A 16,182-nucleotide genomic window follows, 5' to 3' on the forward strand; every position below is an offset into this window, starting at 1 on the left:
AGAAATTAAACGGTTATAATGTTGGCGATTTTTTTTTTTTTTTTTGGCAAATTACATGAATAATTTAAATAGAAGCATACGTGTGTTTCTTTTAATACTTTATTTAAAAAATCAATTTTTTTGAAAAGTAGCCCAGGAAGAATTAGTATAAGCATTTAAAACATTTTTTAGAAATACAGTCATAGTATTTGGTACATGTGTGCTTTGACTTCAGTACTTAGTGAATGACTGATGTACATGTATGCAGCCAATCAAGTCAAAACCGTAACTATACTCAAGAACTAGGTCAGTGACTCATTGGTAAACCCAATCCCTTGTTTCTCTCAAGATAGATTTGGTTATAAAAAATAAATGGTATATCTGTGTGTTCTCCTTAGCATGTAAACAGAACAAGAGGAAAATAACACTGGCGCTGGCCTGTGGTGTAAAATTGCAACTTTCTTCCACCAGCATCCATTAATCTGACATCAATCTGACAGTAAGATCTGAGAACTAGTAATGTGTTCAGGGTTTTTGTTACATAAATACATTCTTATGGCACAAGGCGCTGGTTGTGAAAACGTAAAAAGATTTACTAGTCACTGGCTGTGATAACAGTGCTATACATTTTTAGAACTTCTTGTGATTTTTCAGTTTGTTATGCCTATTTACAGGCAAGTACACATATCTATTTGTAATAACCATGTTCAAACAAAATTAGATGATAAGGTAATGTTTTATGATTCAGGTTTGTGAATACCCAGACAAAACTAAATCTCTAAAGCTTGGAGACTTTGGCTTGGCCACTATAGTGGATGGTCCCCTGTACACTGTGTGTGGTACACCAACATATGTCGCTCCAGAAATAATTGCAGAAACCGGGTAAGATCCTAATTCCATTGCCTGTATGTTTAGTCATATACTATATCTTGATTGCAAAAAGTAGAATTATTAATTATGCTTTTTTGAAAAGTAATGTAATGAAAATTACAGTCATTATATACTACATGTGTATGCTGCCTTTGATTGTATATTTTTATTTTAATAGTCTGTTTTTAAATATCATTCTGAATCATGAAAGTCTCAGATCTATTATTAAGATCTTTATTGCTTTTTTCCTTCTTCAGGTATGGATTAAAAGTTGACATATGGGCAGCTGGTGTTATCACATATATCTTACTGTGTGGATTCCCACCTTTCCGCAGGTAAAATCGGAGAACAATATGTAGCATGTTTGGTTAGTACAGTAACTGTTCAAATTTATTCAGCAAATATTTGTATTTTAAGTACACAAAATGAAAATGAGATGCGCACAGCCCCCCCCCAACACATTTCTTCTGTCTCTCATCTAGAGATTGCTGTATTGCATTAGACCACTTAGACCTTTTTCAGTAAGCTGGTGATCCTGAAAAAACTTGTAATGTTGGAAAAACCACCTTGTTGCTTCTGATAAAGCAGACCTGATAAAAAAAATTATGCTACCAAGATTTTCCTCATAACCACTAGTCATAATCATATCTTCCCTGGAAGTCTGAATGTGATTGGTTATGCAGGAGAGAAAAATGCAATTATACATCACATGTTTTTAGGAAAAGCATCACTTCTGACCTTGTGAGTTTTTCTGTATGTGCTGTATTTGACCTGTACATACAACTGTGTTCATAACTGTACATACCCTGGCAGATATTGTAAAATATTGGCCATTGTTTAGAAAATATTATCATGCAGAAAGCCCTCTTTTTATTAGGGAGAATGTTCAGAGAAAACAATTTATCAGATAATTGTGTGTTTCCTTTCTAAATCATAATGATAACTGAAGTCACAAAAATAGATCTGATCAAAAGTTTATATAACCTAAAATATTGGGGCTGATAATATACACATAAGCCAACACAAGGTTCCAAATAAAGGTCCATATAGAAGAGCGATCACTGTCTGTAATTAGTCAGTTTCAATTAATTCAGAGCTGTGTGGTGATTTAGGAAGTACTGAAGCCAAAGTATCATCAACGCAGTGAAATAGCATTTCTAAATTAAAGTTAGCAAATCCATTTACAATATTTCCTCATGACAGATTTAACCCGTTGACTGTCTAATAACTGAAACCACTACATACTCCTGGTGCTGACCTTATCTTGTGAAAGCAATACATTTAAATGATACAAATAAATAAGCTATACTTACTTGACTGTCACCCCAAGAGTGAGATTCAGACATAAAAATCGTTGATGTTAAAAACGTCATCAGATTATTGATTATTCTGGTTGTATGTGCTTTCTCCAACAGTGACAATAACCTACAGGAGGATCTGTTTGATCAGATTCTAATTGGAAAGCTGGAATTCCCTTCTCCTTACTGGGATAACATCACCGATTCTGCCAAGGTTTGAGAGTGAAACCCATTTTATGCCTTATCAATTTGTCACAGAAATAAATACAATTCATTTGTTCGATTAAATGAGGTATTATAACGTGATATATAGGCAATGACACAACTGTCTTTAGACTTCGCCCAAGTGCACATTGATATACCAAGACCTAATAAGTCAGTAATCTCCTCATTAAATGAACAGGGGAGGACCTAGGCTGCAGCTTCTGTTGCTTACATGAGATCTGTCTGCAGATGTGATGTGGCGTCTCTGACCTCGAGCAATTGGAGGTCTTGTAGTCACTGAGGAGCCTGGAGAGATTATCAGGCGAAACAGCCCTTGGTTTGTCATTATTAATCCCCTAATGGGCTTTTATGAACCGGTATTGTGTTATCCTTCTATTTTATTAATTACTAATGCACAATGTAATAATTGTTCACAATTCATAAGGTCAATATGACATTAAATCACAAATCCCAACACAAAACTCTGCAGGTCGTTTTTTTGTATGGAAAGATTAAACTCTAATTGCAGTTATTATGGTTTTCAATAATTATGTGGTATATTTTCAAAGATGATGTGTCTCATATTTTCAGTAAAAGTTATTTACTGTAAAGTATGAAAAATGACTGTATTTACTATGTTTTGGATCAGGAGCTGATTAGCTGTATGCTTCAAGTAAATGTGGAAGACCGGTACACAGCAGAGCAGATCCTCTCACACCCTTGGGTGTCTGTAAGTACTGCATTTATATAAAGTACACAGAGGGATCAATTTACTACATGTTTATATTGTTCACTCAGTGTGCATTATCACCTAAAAGTATCTTTCAATTATGTTTGTAAACTAGGTAAGGTTTTGCTGAGTTTAAGCATCCAATCACATGCAGGCAAATATCACATTTTTTTTTGCCTTGCACCTCATCAGGAATTCTTTGTACAGTTACTTTCACCGCATCCCTTAAGTTAAGTATTAATTCCCTTGCAAAAAAAGTATTTATGTTGATAAATTAACAGCCTAAATTCGGTTAGTAAAATTAAAAACTCACTGGCCCTGATTTATTAAAGCTCTCCACGACTGGAGAGGATACACTTTCACCAGTGAAGCTGGGTGATCCAACAAACCTGGGATGGATCTAGTCCAGGATTCAAAGCATTTGCTAGCAAATAGCAAATGACATTGAAGAAATCTATTCCAGGTTTGCTTGATCACCCAGCTTCATTGGTGAAAGTGTATCCTCCCCAGCCTTGGAAAGCTTTATTAACTCAGGCCCACTGTACTTTTAGGTGTTATAGCAAGGGGGACCTAAACATAATTTCTGAAATAAGTAAAAAAATATGACTACTATAGCTGCTATATCATAAATGTCCCTTTTCATCTTTGAAGGAAGAGTTTGTAGTATTGTGAGCAGAGGATAAATTAATATACATCTCAATAGTATAGCGTTTTCAAGATTGTCATGTTCATGATTGTGTGACAATAAAATTACACCATGGATGCTAATACAGCAGTGCAATTGTGTGTGTAGCACAAAGCTCAGAAGAAATCAGTGCCACCTACAAAGGTACGTTTCTTTTAAAATAAATCGGTGCTGTATGTCACCACACACACATACAAATATAGTTACCCCATATTCTTGTGTATTAATTTATATAAAGGCTACGTGGAAAGGCAAGGTATATGGTACATAGAATAATTTCTGTCTGTTTCTTACATCCACAGTAATGAATTCATAACTAGTGTTTTATCAAGAAAATTATCAATCTGTAAAGTGTGTTTTAGTGCAGGGTGCCAATAAATGTTTTTTTTAAAGAAAAAGCATTCTACTTTGTAACATTATCCAGAGTGTTTGAAGTGTATAAGGGAACTTGCCAGTTGTGGGGTTTGTAACTATTACAAATTTTATTTTAATCAAAGATTAGAGGTTTTTAATGTTTACACAGGCATTTTTAACACAACTTTCACTTCTAAATTTGCACATTTTTTATTTGATTTATTTGATTAAATTAGAAAAATTTTTAAATCCTGGATAAAATGTGTGTAATACTTGTATTATTGTAGGACCATACCTTAGTTTAAAAAAAATGTCAACAGGTAAGTTTATTACTGCAGAGAGGACAAACAATGTTCCTTTTTCAAAAACAAACTTACCTGTCTGTGTGCAGTCTTTGGTATATGCACAGCTCAATGTGTGATGCTGGGTATTCTTGCATATCCCTGGATGCAGGAAATTAAAAAACTCCAATGTGCAGCAGTTACATCATTTTGGTCTGGCCAATGTGGAACTTAGAAGCGAGGATAGTTGTGTGTAATAAAAAAAGAACTGCAATTAGGCAGAATTGTTTTTTTTATTGCAGACGTTAAATTACATCTCTCGCCATTGAATTTCCTTTTTTTTTTTTAATTGCTAACATTTTGAATGTCTGCTGGCTTTTCACAATGCCTTTTCTCTTTGGATGTTCTGGGCAGGAGAGCAGCACAGATGTGATGCAAGATTCCATATTTACACCCACCCCTTTCATGACCTGTACTTATATATTTAGTTTGATGCTTCCATACCCAGATAAAACTCCAGATCATACTTAGTCTTGTGGGAACATATATCCTTTAAGATCCTCCATAATAGATTTATTTCCCCCACTCCAAGTGTTGAGCCCTCAAGTGTACCTAATAATGTGTCTCAAACTGACACAGTGTATTTATAGGATGCCATATGTCATTTTTTGTGTTATTCAGGATGATGCCTCACAGGGAAATAACATGCAGGCAGAAGTAACTGGTAAATTAAAACAGCATTTTAACTCGGTGCCTAAAGGGAACAACACCACAGCTGCAGTGTCTGTGATCATGGTAAGTGTTGTCACTTGTTTACAATCATATCAGCTTTGCTTGTAATAAAAATAATTTTTATAAATATATATAAATACTGCTGTATTTTCTTAGTGTGGGTTTTGCCAATGCCAAAAAAACATAAACACATTTTATTTGCTTAATCTAAATTCATAAATTAAGCACATAACTCTAGTAAAGAGTGTAAACGCCATTGTGGGTGGAATCCCCTGGGTTAGTTCTCTGGAGCATTGTGCCTTGGTCACAGCCATAACAGCTGTTTAACATGAATCCACAGAAGAGAGACATAGTCTTCCTACTGAATTCTATATTCATTGTCATGAGTTTTAAGAAGGAAACCTGGATACCATGAGATAATGAAACAACAGTAATAACTACATGAAATACATCTGCAATACAAATCCTTTATTGGTATATTATTTCATTGTTTCATTTTTACCCCTTCACCTCTCATATTTGTATACATATTTGTATTCTTATAGACCAAATCAATTTTTACATTTCTACTATTGGCCTGTTTGTTTGTTTTTTGGCCTTAACATTGCCATTACCTAAGATATTTACTTACGATAACAAAGAAACACATTAATTGTATTTTCTTGGTCAATATTGTTTTGTAAAATTTGTTTTAGTTTAAATGTAAGTTATAGACATAGAATGTAAGTGCTTTTAAAGTTTACATTTTATTTTATCATTTTTTGCCATTTTAGTAATGGCAAAACATTGTTTTAAAAAGTTATTTGAAAATGAAAAAAAATGTTTTTCTTCAATTTTGCATATTATTCCTATTATTCTACTTATTATTGTTATTATTAATATTAATAAAAATATTATTATTGTATTTAATGTATTTATGTAGCGCCAACATATTACACAGCACTTTTCATTAAATAGGGGTAGAAAATGACAGACAGATACAAACAATGACACGGAGGAGGAGAAGACCCTGCCCAGAAGAGCATATTTATCTTGCAGGGCAACACTAAAAAGCAACAAACCAAACTAATTAAAATATTTATTGTAAAAAGCAGAAAAAAAGTTAAAGCTCAATTGCTCTGTTCAGCTGGACAGGTTAAGCAGGAAGCACAAACTGTAAACTTTTTTTTTTTTTACCCAATTAGTGATCCGATTTACCCTTCCAAACTCCCCTCACCTGCCAGAATGCTGAATATGGGAACCACGACTCGCTAGTGATCTTTCTTCCGATATACATGAATCATAGACATTGCTGATTAGAGCACAGTAGTACTAACTATGTAACTGGGGTGTGGGGTCACTGGAGACTGCTGTTCTGACACCACAGTAGTCCTCTAGGTAAAACCACCTGCCCTTTAGTAAAACCTACTTGAAATACATGTAGATGCACACATAAAGTAGTCCTTTAGGCTAAGTTCACAATTTTAAGATGTTACTATTGAAATGGATCTATGTTTTATCCATTTTTTGTAGGGGGTAAGTGGCAGTAGCATTGCCACACATTTTTCAGACTTGTCCAGGGGCAGCTTGCCTTCTCTGTCGCCTCTGTAGGATTGAATTGGAACCATTTCCCACTGCTTATCAATTGGTGATAGACTTTTGCAGTCACAAATGGCTAGCAAATGTATTAATGTATCTTATCACTCCCACACAAGTGTAGCATGAAAAAACACGTTTTGGTTACTGCAAATGCGAAATTAGTCCTAAGTACATATACAGAGAATCTCTCATGTGTACAGTGGCTGCCCGGTGTAGTTCATGGATCTGACCTGGCAGATCCACCAACGACCGCAAAAAAAGTGACTGCAGCAGCGTGCTGCTTGCTCATTCTTCTCTCCCCATAGAACAGAATGGTGCTGTATGTACATTTGCAATGGCACTTGTTCATTCAACTTTTGTCATTTAGTTTTGGCAAAAATCTAATCTGTGCATGTTCCTTAGTTTGATTAATGTAGTGGAAAATTATCTTGCAAGTTGATATTTCAGTTTGCTACACAAACCTAAACAAGACTTAAACTCCCTTAAAAAATCCTTTTTGTGTTCTTAATACTCTGAAGAATGCCTATCAATGTTTATCCTTGACCCCAAATGCCCATGTATATGTACTATAATTACCAGGTCTCCCATTTAGACACTTTAAGTAGATAAGGTTTCCTAAAAGCATTCTACAACTTACAAAATAACATTTACATTTCATTTCACAGTTTGATTTTGACTTGTAACAAGATTCTTCTGGCCTACATGTCTTTCATTAATGATCCAGTGGAGATGAGCGTGACGCAGAGGCCTGGTATAACGATATCATGTACTGAGCTATAAGAATAGAAATAATAAATAAAATAAATCATGCATGTCCACTCTTATCTTGCTGAAATCTTTCACGCTGCTCCTTACTTCTTGTGGTGAAGGTGTTAAAATTAGCTTACAACTTTCTTCACAAATGTCTCTAATACGCTCATTAACTTAAAAGATTTTTTTGAAGGCACTAAATGGATTTACATGAACTCACAATCATTACAGTAAACTTATGTCAGCCTGATTCACTAAATAGTGAAATGAATTTGCATTTCCTATTTTACCCTGTTTTACATGCTGTTTTTTACTAAACCTGATTCACTAAATTTTTACCACTTTGATATTGACAAAAGTGAATAATATGTGGTTGCAAATGTTGCTGCACACAGCCTATTTTACATTGAAAAATGTTTAAACACAATCTACATTGGCAGATTTCTGCACAGCAAACAACATATTGATGTTTGTAAAAGTTTTTTTTGAATCAGGTATTTTTAAAAGCACACATGAAGTTAGACATGGTTTTAACACATTTAGTCTTTGCAGTTTTGCAATATAATGAATCAGGTTCAATATCTTTACTGTTAAAGAAACAAACTGGGATGATTTACTTATTAGTTTAGGATAACCATTATCTCTAAGTTTTATGAATAGGGTGAAGCTCTGCTGATGTTAGCAATACAATTATTCAATTATTGTGTTTCTTTGCACATGACCGGATATTCTTTGAAAAGCACATTTTTACCTCATTCGCTAAGCTAAGTGAATTATCCCCTGCCCTGCAGAGTGATAATTTTATTTTGCTATGTAAAAAGCCCCATAATTTTTCATAACTTCCTATGGCACAGAATGCTTTTCTATGTTACCATATACATCTGCCCATCTTTATTATGGTCTCTTAATTGTTAATTGGTGACTAGTATATGTCATCAGTTTCTATCAATAGTAAATATTTATAGCCAACAGTTAGTACACATCTGATTTTTCTAAATCTAGGATGTCCTAGGAAAATAATCACTACTTTTAGATGGGAATACATTTTGGAATTAACACTGAGAAGAATGCTAGAAGCTGGCATGCAGTGAGTGAGAAGTTCTAAAACTACTTGATAGCAGCAGCTTTACCAGCTCAAGCCAAGAACCGGCCTATGGCAGTGTGCCAATCCCTCTGTGACAACAAAGTAGCTTAAAGAGGATTCTGCTCTTATTATGTTGTGAAGCTCCACCTGAAGGAAAAAGTCTGTACATAGAAATGGTTTCCTTTTCTTATGCAGCCAAATAAGTAAAACAGTAAAATTTGTAGTTGTATTACAGTTTATTCGTAGATTCATCTTTTCAAGTATGGGTACAAGAGTTCCTTAAAGCTGAACTCCAGACAGATATAAAAAGTGTGCACATTATTGCAGCTCTTTATTCAGCAATACATCATGAAATCTATTTTTAAATGCATGTGCTATAGATACCTAAATTTGCCCCTGTAGTAGCCTTATGCAATCTACTGTACAGCAGAGCTTGGGCAAGGGGTGGGATATCTCAACAAGGAGCCAGTAAGGTGTGTTGCAATGCATGGTGCATGCTGAAAAGTTGAGAGTGACAGATAGATGAGCTTCTCATTCACTGTGCTATGTGTCATTTAAACTTCATCAGAGAAAGTTCAGGCCCCTTCCTTGACAAGTAGGAAAGTGCTGTGGTGCAGAACTGTGTAAATCTCAGGACTAGATAGGCAGAATATTACTTCCAAAAAAGTCCTTTGACAGGTAAAACCATATGTCCTTTCAATCTGGGTTTTAGCTGTTTGTTAATTATTGTTAGATTATTTAAATAAACAAAATCACTAAATAGTAATGTGAGCAAAGTGTGATGTGTGTCTATTTTAGTATGAAATACAAACTTGCAGTGTTGTGTGTAGTGTATATGCAATATTGTATTTATTTTATTTATTGTATTTCATGTTGTTGACTTTGCTTTTAGTAAGTCTAGTTTCTATCCCTTGCTTCTTTCCTCCATCCCTCCTGTTTCCAAACGCCTGCCTTGCTTCCCTCTGCATAGGTCCAGGACAATGGTATGTACTAACTGCATCTGCAAAGCTTTTTCTGCTGCACATAAACATAACATTATAACCCGTTCCATTGGAAAGGAGGAGACAAAACAGTGACTGACAAACTGTAAGATTATTAAAAGTTAAAAACGGGATCATGCAGTTTATATATCAGACTGTAGGACAGTGTTCCCTCAAGTCAAATTTTAAAAAAGTAGCATTAAAAAATATTTTAACAACCTATTAGTTTACTGATTTGTAGTAAGACTGGCCCAATGTAATTTCCAAGGCTACTGTATATTGGGAAAACTGAACACATTCACCTGGTGGGGAGAAAAGGAGCTGCGGGGAGACCATTGTAACCTCACAGTGCAGATGCACTTTTTGTACATTGTTCTTCTAAAGGAAGTGGCAGTGTTTGTCATTATTGCTAATGCAACCCTCCTGCCTCTGCATGAACCTAACATATATGTTTTTCAGAATTTTCCTTTGTTGGTTTTTGTAGCAATAGTTAATGCATTGTTGCATTCAAGCACACACTCTGTAACAGAGTATGCAGATTCTGAATGTGTTATTCTGTGCCTTACGATGTCTAGTGTCACTCTGTATGATAACTGTTTCTTTTATTTGGTGTGCCAAATGTTGTAGCATGGTATTTGTTCACCAATAATGTCTGTTTTTGACAAAAATGGTTTCATACATAAAAAATATTTAAAAACGGGTACGATTTGTAAATAAAAAATTGAGAGAATGTAATAGAACTCTTTCAGGACCATATTAAAAAAGGTGTTATATAATCTTATCTTATTTATAATATACAGAGTGTATTGGTATTGTTACACAAAAATATATTTTAATAAATAGTACATTAGAAAAAGCCAGTATAGCCAAAAATAAATTACTGATATAACACCTGGCTAAAAGCAGCTGAACATTATATGAAATTTGGGGTCAGTTCAATGAATAAATAAACACATCCCCAATCTATGTATAAATAAGACCAGCACATGTTTTATCATTGTTACTTCTCCTTTTCACTGCACAGTGCATGCCTATTTACACACTTATGGTTTATTTGATGTATATTTATTTTTTCTTGTTTTTTTTTTTACTTTGGTGTGTATGGAATAATGTTTCTTGTCTTTAGAACACAGCTCTTGATAAGGAAGGACAGAGGTTTCTTGCCAAACGCTGTGATGATAATTCTACCACAAACCTGGAGAAAACCTGCATGGTGACAGCAACAACTGATAAGTTTCACCAAGTTTTGGAATCCTCAAAACTGCTGTGATCAATTCACCTGTGCTATATTGCCAAGATTGCTGGGCAGTAGATTGCTTACTATGAGGATTTCCAATGACCAAATCCAGTGGGTGATGCCCACTCCATGTTTTGTTTCTAAGACAAATTGTCTTGCTTCCTCTTACAGAACCTTCCACCAGTTTGCATTACAAACCATAGAGGACTAAATAGATTGTTGGACTATGGCATGATCTTTTTTCTCGACTTCTTTCCATTGTTATGTAGGGCAGCTTAAAAAAAGCATTAGACACTTTCAATATTTTGTTTTACCGTATGGAGTAGGGTCTACTACTGGTCAATGTCTACTGATTTGCTAACACTACTAGGACTTTCTGAAGAGGATCTGCAGCACATATTAGTATTATCTGTGAAATAGCAGTATTTTGTTTTATGTCGTTCATTTTCAAACCACAAACCATTTAGGTAAACAGTTTATTTTCACTTAATTTTGCTCAGTGTTGCTTTTAAATGAGGAAAACAAGAACTTGTCTATAAACTACAATCAATTCATAAACAGATTTCAACAAAAGAAAATGGCTAATTTGGCCATTTTTACAATCACAATCTTTGGAGTCATCAGTCCTTTTCAAGTAAATTATCTAGAAAATGGTTTATTTTGATTTTAAAACATTTCTCATCTATTGAATGTTGAAATACCATCATGGACAGCTCCTGCAAGTATGTAAACTTAGTCATCACGCAACGTCTAACAAAGGAATGTAAAACTTACTGCATGCTGCAACCAGATATAAAATAGGAACACAAAGTGCAAATAACAATACAAAATCATTCATTCTATCTAACATACTTCTATAAAAAACAACCAGCAGACTAGGGCCGATTTTATAGTTATTTTAGAATGGGAAAGAATAATTAAGCCCAGGCAGTTGCAACTGACATTTCAGTGTAGCTTTTCTTTGCTCCTATTACGGTTCTGAAGTGAAAACAATCTGTTGTCTAATGAAGACAGCACACCTATTTAAAATTGGTGCATGGGTTTTTTTTTTGGATTAATGAATGTGTGCACCAATGAAGTGGGATTCATCCATATGTGTAACTACTGATTTATTTTCCATGTTTAGATAGCACTGACACATTATTCAAAAATAATTTGCATTAGCATTTATAATCTAATGTCCATTCTGCAGTCACATGGGCACACTCTGGTCAGAAATCTGTTTAAATACCCTGCAAACATGTGGAAGACATTGGTTTTGTTAAGCAACTAAAATGCAGAACCCCAGGGCTACAAGGTTAGTGCAACCCCCTCAGCCTTCATGTTGCCCATTGTTCCAAAATCAATCCATTGTTAGTGTAAGGATAAATATATCCTACATGCAACATGAAAAATGCAAAGGTATCAGTGGTTAAAACATTTGCTATTGGCCCCTGATAATTCCATACTGATCATTAAAATGGAAAACATTCTTAGTCCTCGCACTCCTGATGAACTTATATTAAAATAATGTATATTCAGCATCTATCTAGCTTAGATAAAATGTTTTCTAATGTATGGTGAGGTTTAGTTCTTCCTATACATCAAAAGTGACATCTCCCTGCCAAAATTTCCTTCTCTTAACCTGCCCACTTGGAAGTTTTGAATGTTGCATTTCCAAAATTTGAACAGTGGGAGAACAGGATCAAATTAATTCATTCTGTGGGTGTGCAGGGACTAAGGCAGAGATATATCACTAATATGGTTTCTGAGAGATAGAAGCTATTGGAAATCAATTTTCCAATACTTTTAAAAACCCTGAAATAGTCATTTTGAGTGGAATTGTGAATTGTTGAGCACAAATTACAGTGGGGAAACAGGTAGCAATATTTGTTACAGTTATAGCCAGAGTTTTAGTAATAAGAACACTTTCATGGGCATAGTGGATTTATTTTAATGATGGGAAGTTTTACTTTACAGTTAGGATAGCTATGTAAATGCTTATTTCAGGACATGATAAAATTGCAAGGCAATAGAGAAGTTTTCACTATGGTACTAAATTCATTAAGGTAAGATTAATAAATAAAGATGTTTTAAACTGTAATTGTATATTTTATACATTTAGAAACATTCTAGCAATCCCAATGAAGTGTGGCTAGCTATGGCAGAATTTAATTTATTGAGATTCAAAGATTGATGTAGGGGATTGCACCTACCAAGTTTTTTCCTTTATGAAATGAACCAAACCACACTGTGTGCCCAGTTCATAATGAATGCATTGCCCATTCAGCCATTGGTAAACATTCCAGAACAGCAAATCTCATAAACTAGGGAACACAATCATGCACCTACAGGCCTTGTGTACTGTGACACATTGTTACAGAGCATACCCATTTCTCCAAAGTGAACAGCCATTTTGCCTGACTATGCTTGAAAGTCTGGGAGTGAATGTTACCAATATAATAGATTTTTTTAATGTTTATTTAAGCAGCAGTGCACTTTTCTTGTGCAGAGTGGCATTTCCCTCTATACATCCCCTCTATGTGTTCTCTTGATATCATGTTTTAGATCCTCTTAATATATGGCTTTCATTTTGTACTAGAAGTGTAAAATATTTCCAATAAACACCCTCTTCATGGAAATCTAAGTCTTTTGTGTTTTATACATCACACTACCAACACTGTTAAATGTTAATATTAGAAATCACCATTGATCATTGCTCCCAATGGTCTGTTTTGAGAGATGAATCCCTCCTTTTAAAGCTAAATAAACTAAGTACACTAAATACTGAAATAAAAAGGTTTGTTATTTGCAGAAAATTTTTATATTACCAGTATACTTAAAGTTTACCTTAAAAGTTTGTCAGTTTTGTTGGGGACAAAGCAATCCAATATACATTGAAAAATTTTTTACCATATCTTTTTATAATGTACATATCCAGAAATTGCTGTTTACTATGCCGTGTGTTTTGCCAGATATGTTTCTGAATGGGAGATTCAGCAGTTTTTATCCATCACCGTTGCAGTGTTTGATGAGAAAAGCTGCAGACACTTAGAAGAAGATTTCATTAAAGATGATACTCCTATTGCAGGGTATGCTTGAAATGTGACTTGTATTTCAGTGTTATAATGAGACTGCTGTACTAAGGGATATAGGGGCCTGCAGAAAAACTTTGGCTGCCCCTTCTCTCTAGAAGAAAGACATAGAGAAGCAACAATTGCTGCCACTGTTGCAATCTGGGTACCCCACTGCCCCTAGTTATAGTTATGGCGCACTCACACATTTTACCTAAACACTGTACACTAAACACACACCTACCTGAGCTTCTGCTGAAAACTTCAGGTAGCTAGATCACCCCGCTTCAATGATGAAAGTGTATCCTCTCAAGCCTTTGGGAGCTTTAATAATTCAGGCCCGTTATATGCAACAGATCTGGTGGCTTGTGGCCAGTCAAGCCATTTAGCCGCCAGCAATAGGCCCTTTGAAGTGTGAACACAATTTTATGTTCTCCCTTGCCCGACCTATGAATGCTGGGATCATATTTACACATATTTCACCAAAGGTAACCCTCCAATTGTAGTCTCACTATCTGCATCTAACCTGAAATTAGGCTTGTATTTCAGCATTTACGTTATTTTGCAGAAATGTACATTCAAACAAACAGGTGGGACTTTTAAGGCACTGTACATATGTAAAAAGTTTATACCCTTAAATATACAATCAAAAAATTGCACAAAAATTAAAAACTTTAAAATAGCATGACCATGATGTTACATTGTTTTACTCCTACTGTGTTCCACATTCCTCATTTCACACATTTTGCTTCATTAAGAGAAACACCTTTAATTGTCTAGAACAGACAAATTCATTTGCATTCAACTATTACAGCAATGAATTGACCTAATAAAGAAATTTGTTTAACAATTGCCAACACATAACTATACACTTACATATGTAGCTTGATATAATATTTAATCTGATAAATCAGTACTTTAGAGGGGGTGAGAGAATCCAGGAAAAGAAGACTCGGGTGGTTTAAAGTATAGTAAAGTATAGGTACCATGATCCTAAAAACTATATCAAATATAATTTCATTTTAGTGTCTGCAACACACTCATAATAATATGTTCTCTGCATATACAGTTCATATTATGTAGGTAAAACTGCGCACCAATTGCGTCAATGGATCAATGAGCATCTGTATAACAAAAAACAATTTGGATCTTTGACCCAGCCATTAGTGAGACATGTTGCTTCACCACAAATCAGATACAACTGTATTAGGGTTCCTGATTCTAGATAGGGTTCATGACCACGTGAGAGAAGGTGATGTAGATAAAGCATTACTCCAAAATGAGGCCCGATAGATTTTTGAATTAAAAGCCACTTCTTCCCCAGGTTTAAATGATATATTTAGTTTTAAGTCACATTTGCAAGATTAGGCATTATCCGTACCAACATTCTATTAATGCATTCAATATTCCTATAAAGTTTACTGGGGTGTTCAAGACTGTGGCCAACCCTTTTGATTGTGGGTGCTGCCTAGATGACAATAGGATCATCTGTCTATCATTGAGTTTTAGAATACATAAAAAATTATAATGATAATGATATGTAATGATATAATGACTGCTCGAGCTATATATGTGACATTCTTAACATCAACAAGATATTTCAATTATTTGTGAAATATCTGTTAAATACCTGGCTAACATGCTGAAATATGTCATCCAAAATAATTGTGATGGGTATTGTATTCGATTTAAAATGATATTATAAATAATTTTTTTACTCATGAGTGTGTACAAATGTTTACATCATATTGCTTGAGCTATATATTCAGTTTTTTAGATGAGAAATATTATTATGTCACATATGCAACCACGCTCAGTATGATGGCATATATCAATTTTTAAACGGTGGTTATTGCTTTATATCATATGATTACGTATATGCTATTTGTTTTATAGATGGGCTGCTCAAGATATGCCACTGATATGTATGTCTGGTAAAGCAGTAAGCCTCTTGTTAGGTCCTTATTCTTCAAGGAACCACTAGTCTATTGCAGTCCTTGTACAATATCAATATGTAGTAAGCTATACCACCCCCCACTAGGGGCTGGAACTTTCATTTAATATGAAAAGGAATGATCACAAGAGAGTATCTCTCCAAATATGATAAAGCAGACAATATGAAAGTGGTTTGGGTCCCCATAAGGTATTTGAGTGTTGAAATAAAGATAGTCTGTAATATTTTAGCATGGGCTGAACAGTATCACACCAAATATGACACTCTCATTCAGGGATTGCTGAAAAATGATCTTCAATATGGATACTTTTCAATATGTCAGAAAAGGCTAGGCTGTGAATCACCAAGGATGGCACTTCTATTGAAGGGCAGGTCTGAAAAGTGATGTTTAAAAAAGATAACTTGCTATATTT

The 16,182-nt window shown here is 34.5% G+C and overlaps 1 protein-coding gene across 3 annotated transcripts in view; it reads left to right on the forward strand.

Annotated features, from left to right (window-relative positions):
• DCLK2 (doublecortin like kinase 2) overlaps window positions 1–13,383 on the forward strand; it is a 62,919-nt gene extending 49,536 nt beyond the window's left edge. For 2 of the 3 annotated variants that reach the window (XM_072405900.1, XM_072405901.1), the window contains 6 exons: window positions 728–861; window positions 1,107–1,184; window positions 2,265–2,361; window positions 3,001–3,081; window positions 5,083–5,196; window positions 10,652–13,383. In XM_072405900.1, the coding sequence (XP_072262001.1) occupies window positions 728–861; window positions 1,107–1,184; window positions 2,265–2,361; window positions 3,001–3,081; window positions 5,083–5,196; window positions 10,652–10,795 (648 nt within the window). In that variant the 3' untranslated portion in view covers window positions 10,796–13,383. Of the gene's footprint in view, window positions 1–727; window positions 862–1,106; window positions 1,185–2,264; window positions 2,362–3,000; window positions 3,082–5,082; window positions 5,197–7,376 lie in introns of all 3 variants that reach the window. The other variant, XM_072405902.1, reaches the window with a different exon arrangement.
• The last annotated feature ends 2,799 nt before the right edge of the window (window positions 13,384–16,182 follow it).

Source organism: Pyxicephalus adspersus, chromosome 3, assembly GCF_032062135.1.
Source record: "Pyxicephalus adspersus chromosome 3, UCB_Pads_2.0, whole genome shotgun sequence".
Taxonomy (NCBI): domain Eukaryota; kingdom Metazoa; phylum Chordata; class Amphibia; order Anura; family Pyxicephalidae; genus Pyxicephalus; species Pyxicephalus adspersus.